The sequence below is a fragment of the Chiloscyllium punctatum genome, chromosome 7, assembly GCF_047496795.1.
Source record: "Chiloscyllium punctatum isolate Juve2018m chromosome 7, sChiPun1.3, whole genome shotgun sequence".
In the NCBI taxonomy this organism is placed as follows: Eukaryota; Metazoa; Chordata; class Chondrichthyes; order Orectolobiformes; family Hemiscylliidae; genus Chiloscyllium; species Chiloscyllium punctatum.
This window is the reverse complement of record NC_092745.1, coordinates 96,984,020-96,997,734: the sequence shown is the minus strand read 5'-3', so window position 1 is coordinate 96,997,734 and position 13,715 is coordinate 96,984,020. Positions and strand designations below refer to the sequence as shown.

The 13,715-nt window shown below is 38.1% G+C and overlaps 1 protein-coding gene across 1 annotated transcript in view; it reads left to right on the top strand.

Moving 5' to 3' along the window:
* Positions 1-13,375, top strand: part of LOC140479961 (ERI1 exoribonuclease 3-like) — a 421,431-nt gene extending 408,056 nt beyond the window's left edge. The window contains exon 8 of the mRNA XM_072574405.1: positions 11,801-13,375. Coding sequence (XP_072430506.1) covers positions 11,801-11,883 — 83 coding nt within the window. The 3' untranslated portion in view covers positions 11,884-13,375. The remainder of the gene's footprint in view (positions 1-11,800) is intronic.
* Positions 13,376-13,715: the final 340 nt, after the last annotated feature.

The following is a 13,715-nucleotide window of genomic DNA, read 5'->3' as shown; positions in this document are numbered from 1 at the left end:
TTTTTTTAACCATTTCAAAACATTTAGAATTATTCCCAACATTTAAATATGAATGGCATAATCCTATAAATATTAGTCACATTTTTGGTGAATCCTTTTTAAGTAAACATATTTTTGTCTTTTCAGTTTTTACATTAGTCAGGTTTTAACCTCTTCTCATTTTGTTCCCCTTTTCCTTTTTAATTCAGCCTTCTGTATATCCATCTTCTTTTAAAATCTTTATGTTTCAATTAAATATCTTTACAGAAATGTTAAATGCAAAAAGGATAAAATAATCATTTCAGTAAAAATCATTTCAGAACTTTCTTCACTGAAACAGATTTGTAATTAAACTGGATAATAATGAGGAATTTAAAACAATTTATCTGTGCGTTTTGATGTAGGAATCTTGAAACTGTTTCAGATGAATTGTTGTTTATTTTTATGACATCTTAGTACTTACTTCCATTGTCTAACACAGAACATGGGAGGACACAAAAAAAATCAATCTCAATCACCAATACGTAAAGCAAACAAATTCATAGGTCAGTTAGCTGCACAAAAACATGTATCAGGGCAAGGTCTAAAAGTAATCCAGGCTGACTTACAGGGTTACGATAGTCTGCAGCTTCAACAACTGCACCTCAATCATTGATGAGTTGTTTATTTTACAACTGACTACAACCATTGAAAATACTAATGGAACTGTCTTTTCTCTGGCTGTGCTATTCTTTCTGTACCTTTCACATTGGTATGACTTTCTGTGATTGAATTGTCCATGCCATACACTATTTTTTTTAAAAAACTCTTCTTCATCCAAAGGAAATGTTATTTCTCTCACTGTTTACAACAATTCACATTGAATTGGCAGAGATCCTTCTTAGGTGAAGTGGAGGTTTTCAAATAAAAAATGATGTTTCTTCTAAACTGAGCAGCCTTGCTTTTTACTTTACATTGGGCTTCTGTTGATCTGGTAAAGTAGTGATTAAGTGACTTGGTCAATTTCAGTGAAGGGTTGCCCACTTTGGAATAAGATGTTCAACTGTTGATGTACCCCTTTCTGAGAAACTTAAAAATGATAGCACTTGCAGCATCTTAAAAAAAATGTTTTTAAAAAAGTCTTTGTATTTTGGATCTTCAATCTGGACTTCCTCACGTTTAAAAAAGCATATTAATGCACTTTCCCTCAAATTTGCTTGCTCAAATCTGCTCAGAAGGGCAGACAAATTATTAGGTAACATTTTATGCACTCTGGTTCGAAGTTGATGACTGAAACCTAAGATGGAAATTCTGCTGATTGTCCTCCATTTGTGAGGAATCGTGTCATTTACCACACCTATTGTCCCAACAAGTTTGATACTTTGCCCACATTTGAGAAGCCTTAAGACAAATGTCAGTTAAGAATGACATTCAAGACTGATCTATGAAACACCGCAATTAAATTTTCTTTCTTACTTTGAGGTGGCACGGTGGCTCAGTGGTTAACACTGCTGCCTCGCAGTGCCAGAGACCGGGGTTTGATTCCCGGCTCAGGCAACTGTCTGTGTGGAGTTTGCACATTCTCCCTGTGGGTTTCCTCTGGTTTCCTCGCACAATCCAAAGATGTGCATGTCAGGTGAATTAGCCATGCTAAATTGCCCATAGTGTTTGGTGCATTAGTCAGAAGTAAATATAGGCAAGGGGACGGGTTACTCTTCAGAGGATTGTTGTGGACTTGTTGGGCCGAAGGGCCTGTTTCCATACTGTAGGTAATCTGATCTAATCTATTTTGCACACAAAGCACACAGGAGAGCTGCAGAAACTGTGTTGTGAACTTTATTGGCAGTCATTACTTTCTCGTTGATTTGCTCACAGGAATGTATAGTTTAACAGAGAAAGACTACCTTTATTTGAAGGTTAAAAATAGAAACCCAGCAAAATATCTTTCTGCTGAAAATTATATATTTTTAAATTAAGTATTCAATTTCAGAAGGGTGTTTGGGTTTGGGGTGTTTACTCATTATATTCATTGCATATTATCCAGTTTAGTTATAAATCTGTTTCAGCAAAGAAAATTCTGAAATGATTTTTTTCTTCCAGACCAAATGGACTTGTGTGTTAAAAATGAGCAGATTTATTGGGTGATGTCCAATAGCGAAAACAATTGAGGGGTCTTATTTTCATAGTTCATTAGTTTTTAATTTTTTCTCCCATTGAGAGAAGGTAGCAAGTAGTCGAAGACTTACAAAATGAGCATCCTCACATAATGGTTCTTGGATTCCTTTTGTTAATTAGTGGATATAGAGATTTTATTTTACTGAGGTAAAGGTTGCTTTAGTAGAATCACTTAAACAGACTATCCTGTCCTTACTAAAGCAAACGTAAAAAGCTTACAGCTAATTTGTGTACATCAAATCGCCATAAATTTGCAGAAATAAAAAATGGATTTGCAACTCAGTGGTGGAGAACATATTGAAATAGTTACTGTTTTAATATTTGCTGATCTGTGAGCAAGACATTTTTTGAGATCTTCTAAATTAGCTTTTCATGTATCCAAAAATTATTAATTGATCTTCCACCAGGAGAAATCAGTCCTTGAAAGTGGAATAAATTACAACTTTGGTAGAGCCGATGAGCCAGTCACTGAAGGTAGAACACAGCTCCAAAAGATCCACTGATTCAGTGGTGGATCAGATGAAGCGAAGAAAAAGCAGCAAAAGCAATAATGGGCTGGAGATGGATGGATAAGCAGAGTAAAATTAAAATAGATGCAACTGGTGAGTTATGTTATTTTTCAGTTCAGTAAAAGATTGCAAGTCACCAGCTCCAGGTTCATTGGCAAGTGTCTTTTTTACCATTGCTACAGCCCTATAGCATCTTTTAAAGAATAAAAATATACAGAAGTCACAGTTTTCCAAGTGCTGTTCTTACAGGCCATTTTAAAATTACTATAGACCAGATTTTAACTATGACAGAGAGCCTTTCTCCAAAAATCGTAATCCTGCCCCGAAACATGACAGAGTCAGGATCTGTTTCATTCATGCACTTTTTACAGGGTCAGTTGGCCAGTTCAATTTGCAGCCAACTCTGCTGAAGTGAGATTTTGGCAGCCTTGAGCCCAGATTTTCACTGAGTTCAGGTGCATAGAGACAAGAGAATTCCCAGCTCCATAAATCCAGCCTTTAAAAACAACTACGTAGACATTGAAAATTCAATTATGAGGCATTTGGACTGTGAGGGCTTGTGAGGTGAGGGTTGGAGGTCCGTTTCATCATTTCTTTCTATATTTCAAAATTTCGGAGACAGGAGTGGTTTCCTGAGGCAAGCCTTCATTCCAGCCGACCTCTGCACCCAGCAGCCTCCTCGATTCTTTAAGGGTTGCCTACCCAAACTTCTAATCCAGCACACCAGCCCAGACTGAAAACTTGACATCCAGGCTGTATTCATGGAGTTGGGAATACTTGCATCTTTGCATACTTGAGCAAAACTCTGGGTCAATGTTTATAAAGAAAACAGTGTTCTGCTGTGTAAGGATTTAAGATGGTGTATAATCCACTGATCCAATAAAATTATTCCATTACTAATTTTGACCTAAGAATGTGGCATTCCACCACCATATGACACTGGTCTTGCAGGACTAAGTTATTTTTCAATAATTTTGGCCTGATTAAGCAAATGAGGAATTAAATTATATTAAATTGTGGTTATTTATTACATCCTATAAGGGAGGATAGTCACAGGGCTGAGGGCAAAAGGAAGGTCATGTGTTTATGGTTTATGGTTCAATCTACTATAAACTCATGGTGGCACAGTAATTAACACTGCTGCTTCACATTGCCAGGGGCCTGGGTTTGACCTCTGCCTTGGGTGACTGTATGGTGTTTGCATGTTCACTCCATGTCTGTGTGATTGTTCGCTAGAGGCTCTGGTTTCCTCTCACAGTATGAAGATGTGCAGGTTACATAGATTGGCCATACTAAATTGCTCCATATTATCCAGGGGTGTATAGCTAGGTGGATTAGTCATTGTAATAGAAAGTTAGGGTCTGGTGAGTTGCTCTTTAGAGTTTGGAGCAGATTTGATGGGCTGAATAGCCTTTGTCTGAACTGTAGAGATTCTAGAAAATCAATCCATCTAACAAATTTGGAAATGTAAAAAGCTTTTATGAAGAACCCAGTTAAATTATAAATTCATTTAATTTTGTACTTTGAAGTCTGTAACTAGTCTCTGTATTTAAGTTTTATATAGTTATTTTGAACTTGTCATTTTCATATTTTGCTGTAGCTTGCAATGGTAACAGCAACCTCACTGTCAGCTAATCACTAAAAGCTTCTGAAGTATGTTATGGTTCTTACTAATGTGACTCCTGTTTCTTTAGAAGATCAGAAAGAGCCAGTGTCAATTTATGAAACTAATTTTAATTGACGCATTTCAGGCATAAATAGTTGTTGTAGCATCACAGATAGTTGTTATAAGTAAAATATATTGGTAGGATGAGGAATTTTCCAAAATGTTTAGATGAATCAGTTAGATATTTGAGACAATATTAAATCACTAGGAAGCGACACTACATACTCTCAAAAAGTTGTACAATAGTCTGCAGTTATCTTTGTAGAGATCCATGAAGTTAGTAAGCTAAAAGGAACAAAAAATGATGATCCTCCAAGTGATTCAAGGAGCAAGTCAGGTTATAGGAGGAAATGAAATCAGTAAGATGATCATCACTTTTAAAGAAACCAATTAGATATTGGAAACACACTGGTTAGCCAATCTGAGATTGATTATGTACTATTTGTGCATTGACAAGCCAATTAAAGTTCAAAATGCCTTTGATCATGCACAGGGAGTAGTGGTTAACAATGGATAATAAATGGTGATTCTTTAGTTAATAGGTGAAAATTGTCATAGGTGATCTGGTGGTGGAAACAAAAGCGTTTTGGTTCCATGTGATAGTATTTTCAAATATATATAAAAATATGGCAACTGTTAAAAACCCTTGTAGTCTAGTGGTAGTTTCCCTATTTCTGGACCACAATGCCAGGTGCGAATCCCACCCGTTCCAGATGTGTGTCATAACATATCTGAAGAAGTTGTTTAGAGAATACTGAAATGGCGACTCTTTGTGGTTTCTTGACAAAGATAACTAAGACAGAAGGAATACTACCTCATTCCTGATGAAGGGCTTTTGCCCGAAATGTCGATTTTCCTGCTCTTTGGATGCTCCCTGACCTGCTGTGCTTTTCCAGCACCAACTCTTGACTCTAATCTCCAGCATCTGCAGTCATCACTTTCGCCTCGAAGGAATACCTCAGTCAACCATAGAGAACGAGAGACATGCTTCCAGTTAGTCAATAACTACAAGTTGATATTCCATTTTGAATCAACTGAAACCGTTGCCTTATTAAGTATCATTTATTTTGTATTTGGTTTTAATAAATTGTGTGAAAGTGGTGAAATCATGCCTGTAACTGGACCTTGTAACTGAACAGGACTAGTAGACTTCAGATTGGCTTTCTCTACTGAGCCTATATTTTAACTTGATATCTCACATTTGCTACTGCTGCTGCTATTGTGGATCCTTACTCCATTTGTTTATTGCATTATCCCAAACAATGTTGGATAATGTGAATGTCAGTAAGAGCAACTTGGAATAAGGTTGTCTTATACAGATAAACTTATGAACAGATTCTATGCTTTCTGTCTTAAGTTGGTAAACCTGGCATAACAGGTGGAATCTTACATCCTTTTAGATTTATTAGTCTTTGGGACCCATTTGTGGATCCACAGACCAATACTGCTGGCTTTGCATTTTTTTCAGTATATCTGTGGGCCAGTGACAAGATCCTCCTGCCTATTGCAAAATGCTACTGTCCTGTTGTTTCAACAGGGGTGGGTATCTAGAGCTGTGGAGATATCAGTGGTATCAGAAAGTTGCACCCATTTGATCCCTTAATTGATCTGTTGGCTACTTGCTGCTGCTGAGTAGGTAACTGTGATAATTCCATCACTGGCAAGATTGCTCAGAATCAGGAATGTGCTGGGAAGCTGACCCCAAACTGCAAGTATCAAATTTTGCTCCTGAATCCGACCTTCAAATTCAATGTTTTTTTTTAAATACTGGATCTATTGGGATTGGCCTAATTATAGATTTTAAGTGATCCATTGGCCTGAATTAACCTTCCAATCAGAGCTCACAGAATGCAAAAAGGAATGAGAAAAATTTCAAATCATCAGACCATAAAAGCCTACAGACCAGTGATGTGGCCATTGAGTCGTTCCAAAATCTGAGAGAAAGTGAAAATTGTTTTTCAGCTTTACGCTGTTGGAACAATTTTGAAATTGTGTGCAAGCAACTGTGGAGCAAACTAAATGGCTGATAAATATTAATGTGTAGCAGAAAAAAATGTGGAGGCAGAAGCAACTGAAACAGTAACACAGGTCTCGAGTCATGCCTTGGGTCAAGTAATTGTGGGTAGACCTGCCCTATTTGACACCATCCCCAGAGGAGAGCAGTACAGCAATGAGTGTAAGACCAATGTTGCAGTGTTTCTTTATTTGCTAAAGAAAGTTACTAACCAATATTTATTTAAACATTGATGCACTATGGGTACAACTTAGAATTGTGACTTTGCCTATCTGATCAATTCAAAGGATTTCACGTACATTGGTTGTAACAGAACATAACTACAGCATCTAATATAGAACTAATGGCTAGATTGTATCATCAATGACTTCATGTCACATGAAACTGGAACAAGTGAAAAAGGTTCTACTGAAGTAGTGCAGAACTATCTTTCTGTACCTAGTGTAAATATTTAATAAATGTTCATCAGTTTGCAGGAATATAGTGTACAGTCTTCATCCACCATCCTGTTGTGATATTTATAGATGGTTACTTAAACATAAAGTAAGTGGTTAAAATTGCAGAAAACACTAGGGGTGACAATGGTGTAGAATTTACTCTGGCTGGGAGACTTCAGTACTTAATGCCAAGAGCAGCTGGATATAACCACTATTGTCTTCTGGATTAGTGGTGCTGGAAGAGCACAGCAGTTCAGGCAGCATCCAAGGAGCTTCAAAATCGTCGTTTCGGGCAAAAGCCCTTCCTGATGAAGGTCTTTTGCCCGAAACGTCGATTTCGAAGCTCCTTGAATGCTGCCTGAACTGCTGTGCTCTTCCAGCACCACTAATCCAGAATTTGGTTTCCAGCATCTGCAGTCATTGTTTTTACCTCGATAACCACTATTGTCCAAGCTGGCTGAGTCTTAACAGACATTGCAGCAGGTGGTGAGGGAACCAACAAAAGGAGAAAAGCACGTTTGATCTCATCTTTACCAATCCAACTGTAGCAGATGCATCTGTCCATGTTAGTATTGGTGGCTGAGACTATTATTGAAAGTTCCCTCCATCATGTGTGGCACGAGCACTGTCCTGATTAGAACAGGCTTTGATCAAATCTAGCAATTCTAGCATCCATAAGACACAGAGGCCAATCAGCTGTAGCAGCAGAATTGTATTCAACCTTATTGTACTCAACCTTGTATATACCCTGGCATTGTCCCAATCTATCATTACCACCAGGCTGGCAGACCATTCATGGTTCAGTGAAGAGTGTAGGAGGACATGCCAGGATTAGCACTAAATTAGGTGTCAGCTTGGTGTGAAGTGACAAGATTACTTGCATGTCAAACAATAGAAGCAGCATACAATAGAAAGCCCTCAACCAGTTGTTCAGATGTAAGTTCTGCAGTCTTGCATAACCAGTCACAAATGATGATGGATAATGAAATAATTAACAGGAAGAGAGGCTACACAAATATTTTCATCCTGGGGGAGTACAGTACTTCACCTTCAAAAGACAAGATTGAAGAAGTGTGATTCGCTTTCAGCCAGATCTACCTAGTGCACAATCCTTCTATGGCTTCCAGCAAACCAGGTGCTAGTCTTCAACCAATTCAATTCACTCCATATGATTTCAGCTGAAAACATTGTAAAGGCAGTGGGTCTGACTGAGAAATCAGCAGGTCTGGCAGCATATATGGACTGAGAGACAAAGTTAACATTTCAAGTACCTCTTTCTCTCTCTCTCCACAGATTCTGCCTGACTTTCTCCAGCATTCTGTGTTTGCACAGAATGCCAGCATCTGCAGTATTTTGCCTTTACTGGTCTTGACAATATTTCTGTAACAGTACTGCAGACAATTTGGAAAGTTGCCCAGGCATCTCCTGTTCACAAAAAGCAGGACAAATGTCAAACCTGGCCAATGACCATCTTATCAGTCTACTCTTAGTCATCAGCATAACAAAGCAAGGGATTGGCAATTATGCTATCAAGTGGCATTGTCTCGAAAAACTCTGTTTACTGTTGCTCAGTTTGGGTTCCGCAAGGGCCACTCAGCTCCTGACCTCATTACTACTTTGGTCTAAATATGGACAAGAATGTTGAAGTCCAGAGGTGAGGTAAGAGTGACTGCTGAGTCAGCATTTGACCACATACCAAACATCTAAGAGCTCCATCAACTGGAGCTAGTGGGTACTGAGGGAAAACTTCTGCTGATTGGAGTCATATTTAGCACAAAGGAAGATAGTTGTGTTTGTTGAATGTCAATCATCTCAGTTTTTGTAGGGAGTGCCCTCGGCCCAAACACCTTCAACTGCTTCATCAATGAACTTCCCTCCAGCATAAGGTCAAAAGTGAGATGTTCACTGATGGTTGCAAGATGTTCAGCAAAAAAGAGAATTCCATTTAGAAGTCATGATGTGTGAGGAATTCAGTTGAAGTAAGTAAGTGAAAGATTTGAGAAGATAATCCCAAAGGAGGACTCAGATGTTGTCATATTGCAGGGAATTAGTTTTTGAAACATCATGACTGCCTCTCCCAATATCACTTTGACATCGGATTCAAAAATGCAAGCAGGAATGAAATTAGCAAAGAATTTTTGATTTTTGACTGCAAGTTTCCAATCGGCAGTGTCTTGTTTACTGCAACCTGTTATTGGTCCTTTTATATTTGAGAAAGGCCTCAGCTGTGAAACCCCACTTGCATCTCTTCTGAGATTGGCTCACCTTTGTGAGGACCATGTTATTTGAATTTCCTTCTCAAGGCTATTGATGTGATGCAGTTTCTCAAAGCCCTAAAAAAAACACGAGGTTTGAAAGTTTCTAACTACTGGGGGAAGTCTTCTAAGGAACCTGGAGCACCTCCCAGTTAAATGTTTTGCCTCCTTAAAATGTTGCTGTTAAACACTAATGTATAACTTGGATTTGTTTTTAAATGCTGATTCATCACAGGGATCTGTCTTGCAAAGTTGATGATTACATTAACTATCACAAAGTAAATGTTGAGATGCATTGCAGTACTTTTTCCAATGGGTTGAGTGCAATACTCCTTTTATATCTGTAGAAGAGTCTGCTCAAAACCTCTCACATATTTTGCACTGTGATTTAAATGGTCTGGGATCTTTAACTTTGAAACACATGGCCATGCTGTTGAACATTTTAAAAACCTTCATTCGCTACACTTCATTGGTTTACAGGCATTCTGCTTTGAAATCGAAAAGACACATCATCTGCAGCTTTTTAAAAAAAAACATACATACAAACATGTAACGTTTTAGTTTCAATGGACTCAATTGTTAGTATTTCCCAGGATTTGTTTTGACATGGAGCTGCTGTGAATTATGAATACATGGGGATTATGAGGTAGCATATTGGGAGCATGGGGATCTGAGGAGGCATGATGGGTGGAATGAACTACTTTGGTGTGCACTCACCCAGTGTGCTGCTTCAGGACTCAGAAGCCAAAACCCTAGGAATGGAAATGTTCCGATTCTCATTTTCCAATAAAAACAAGGTTTGTAGCATTTCTACTTGTGGAAAAATGCAAAATCAGAAATGGCAACAGACAGAGAGTGCTACTGGATCATTGCTTTTCAGACTGGAGGTATGTCACCAGCAGTGTTCCACAGGGATCAGTTCTTAGTCCTCTTTTATTTGTCATTTATATACATGATTTGGATGAGACTATAGAAGGCATAGTTAGTAAGTTTGCGTATGACACCAAAATTGGTAGCACAGTAGACAATGAGAAAGCTTTTCTAAGATTACAAAGAGAACTTGATCAAATGAGTTCAATCTGGATAAATGCGAAGTATTGCATTTTGGTACAACATACAATAGTAGCGCTTACATGGTTAATGGTGAGGCCTTGGGTAGTGTTGTAGAACAGAGGGACCTCAGGGTGCAGATACATAATTCTTTGAAGTTTGTGTCATATTTAGACAGGGTGATTAAAAAGGTGTTTGGCATATTTGCGTTCACTGCTCAGTCCGTTGAGTATAGGAGTTGGGAAGTCATGTTGAGGTTCTACAGAACATTGGTGAAGCCTCTTCTGGAATACTGTGTCCAGTTCTGGTCAGTTGCTTATAGGAAGGATATTATTAAGCTAGAGAGGGTTCAAAAGAGATTTACCAGGATGTTGCTGGATATAGAAGGTTTGAATTACAGAGACTGGATAGGCTGGGAGTTTTTTTTCACTGGAGCAGAGAAGATTGAGAGGTGACCTGGTAGAAGTTTATAAAATAATAAGAGTTGTCTTTTCCCTAGGATAGGAGATTTCAAGACTAAGGGGCACATTTTAAAATGAGAGATAAGAGAGATTTAAAAAAAGACATGAATGAATAAAAGGAACGAGCTTCCTGAGGAAGTGGTGGATGTGGGTACAATGTTTAAAAGACATTTGGATAAGTTCATGAATAGGAAATGTTTGGTGGGGTATGGGCCAGGAGCAGGCAGGTGGGACTAGTTTCATTTCGGATTATGGTCACATGGACTGGTTGGGCTGAAGAATCTGTATGTATCAAAATGAATGACCAAGAATTCAAATATGAAATGAGAATAAACTTCCTTATCCAGTCAATGCTGAGAAGGTGGAACTCATGAGTTCAGGGCATAAGGAATGTAAATGGTATAGATGTGATTAAGTGGAAGCTAATCAAGCTATAGGCCCTCTACTAAACTATGAAGGATGGGAAGGAGCTTATGTGTGGCATGAGCATCATCTTGCACTGGTTGGGCTGAATGGCCTAATAACATGTAGTTCATTCTGAAAGTTGCAAACAGGGTCCCATTTCATGCGGGATGTCTGCCAACTTAGAGACCTTCTGAAAATTGTATTGAGGACACTTAATCACTAACACGGTAGTAGCACAGTGATCAATAGAATTTTATATTGAACATTTGGAAAGCTGTTTCAGTTACATATCTAGAAATATGATTTCATGCACTATAATTTTCTGAAACAAAGACAAATGTTGCTGCAGGAACTCAGCAAGTCTGACAGCATCTGTCGAGAGAAATCAACTCTTAAGAAAGTGAGGACTGCAGATGCTGGAGATCAGAGTCGAGAGTGTGGTGCTGGAAAAGCACAGCAGGTCAGACAGCATCCAGGGGGCAGGAGAATCGATTTTTCGGACAAGAGCCCTTCATCAGGATTCCTGCCCCTCAGATGCTGCCTGACCTGTGCTTTTCCAGCACCATAATCTTGGCTCTGTGAAGAGAAAGCAGAGTTCACTTTGTGTTCATTTTTATTAATTTCAAATGAATAGCAATGTGCAAAGTAATCTTTACTTAAACCAGCCTTTCTCTGCATTGTGGTATGTAATAGGTGAATGTAGAATCAGTGTACAAGCAAAGAGGATGTTTACAAATCGATGAGCAATACTCAGCCATTTAGCTTTTGAAGCTTTTCTTTGATGACTTTCCCATATTCCACATTGTACAGCTAGTGTTTATTTTAAATTCTCACTGTAAGATTCTATATTTTTTAAATGTTCCCAAACAGATGACTGCAAGAACATTGCCAACATAATGAAGGAATTAGCACGAAGGGGATTCACTTTCAAACAAACTGGATCAAACCTCTGAATATGCTGCAGAAGAAAAGAACATGTCTCACTGCTTTGAAAAAAAAATCATTCAAGGATATATGGTAAAAATAAATACTTTCACGTGAGGCATGTAAGCAACTATTATATAAAAATTAATTCAGTTATACCAAAATGACCCATACTAAGATTTTCCCTCCTTTATAAAGTGGAGCAATCTGCTGCTAATTGACAAGTAAAACATGCTTTTTTAAAAAAAAATTGTTAATTGAATGTTATTTCTAACTTGAAGAGGAAGATTATTTGTTTAAATTGTCCAAATTCCTAAACTACAATGGAATATACTTATACCCTTAATTATCTCTGTTTATTTTTTAGCATGTTTTGTACTTTAAATGTCTACATCATAGGCAGTTCACAGAGACAGTGTAATATTAGAGGAAAACTGGTCATGAAAGCCTACCACTATAGTACCACCTCAGCCTAGAATTTTCATTCAGCTAGGGTTGGTAACACAGCTACAACACACAGAAATGGCAAAAGGTAGGTTGGGCCAAAAACCTGCAAGCTCACCCTGTGCACCAGGGAGTACCATAAGATAAATGAGAGAGCTCCTGGGACTCTGCCAAGAAGTCCATAAGTTTAAAGATTGAAGAGCTGGGGATTAGTAGTGGCCCCTACGAAAGGGCCAAAATATTTGCTTCCCTTATGATTTCAGTCCAGACCATGTCCAGGTATTCAGACTATCTGTGCTCTCTTTAATAACAGAATCCTCCTCTTGTCACCCCAGTGCATGTCTGACTGCAGCACTGCTCCTTTGTCCTCTGACAATTCCAGGCTCTCAATTTGTGACAGTGACTCTGTGGAAATCCACGCAAGGTAGATAATGACACCAAACACACTAGCTCAATTGCTATTGTCCACTGAGGTGTCAAAACATGTGTGCATTATTTAGAACTGTATTCACAGTTTCACCGTGCATTGCAAAAATGACATTCTCTCTGTCCACATCTGATCATACACATTTTCATTTAAATGTCTATTTCCTTAATATCATCTAAAAATTATGTGATAAATCATTGTAAAAGCATTTCGGTTTTAAAGTATTGCTGGCTATTTATCTGCTATATTTCAATTTTTCCAGCAAGTTTTTTTTTCTATTTTACTTAATAATTCAATCCATTTTTCCAAGTGACAAGGAATCAAAGTAGTTGTTGCTTGTAATGTTAGTGAGTTTCCCAAATTAAGATACTGAATTTTCCTTAAAAATTCAAGTTGAGGAGGCATTTCAAGAGAAACTTGTGAAAAGTGGAGGAGATAGGTGGAGGAAAATTATCATCAAATAGCTAAACCACTGGTAACTTATCTCTGCTTCTTAATGACAATTACCTGTAAAGGGAGGAACAATCTTTAGTTTAATCTTAATAGTCAATCAAGTTTAACATTTCATTTAATAATTCTACACTAAAAGAACATACTGGCTGATCCTTATTATGTAAAAGTTTAGTTCATAATAAAATGCTTTTCTGAAATGGAGTTCTTCCTTAATATATTGTATGGTGCAGGTTATTAAATTCTAAGTTGTGTATCTTTCACTTTCTTTAAGAAATAGTTTCACATCTCGATAGACCTTGTATTAAAATTGATGATGATTATCAAAAAAAAAGTCACAACCTAATTATGGTATAATGGTTGCTAAACATCACCACAAGATCATGGTACAAGACTAGAGCACGAAGTCCTGGGTGGGGGGCGCGCGGGGGGCGCGGGGGGGTGGTGGGAGGGGGCGGGGGGGCGCGGGGGGGGAGGGTGGAATTGCGTTGCTGGTCAGGGACGATATCACGGTTGTGCTAAAGAAGCACACTATGGAGG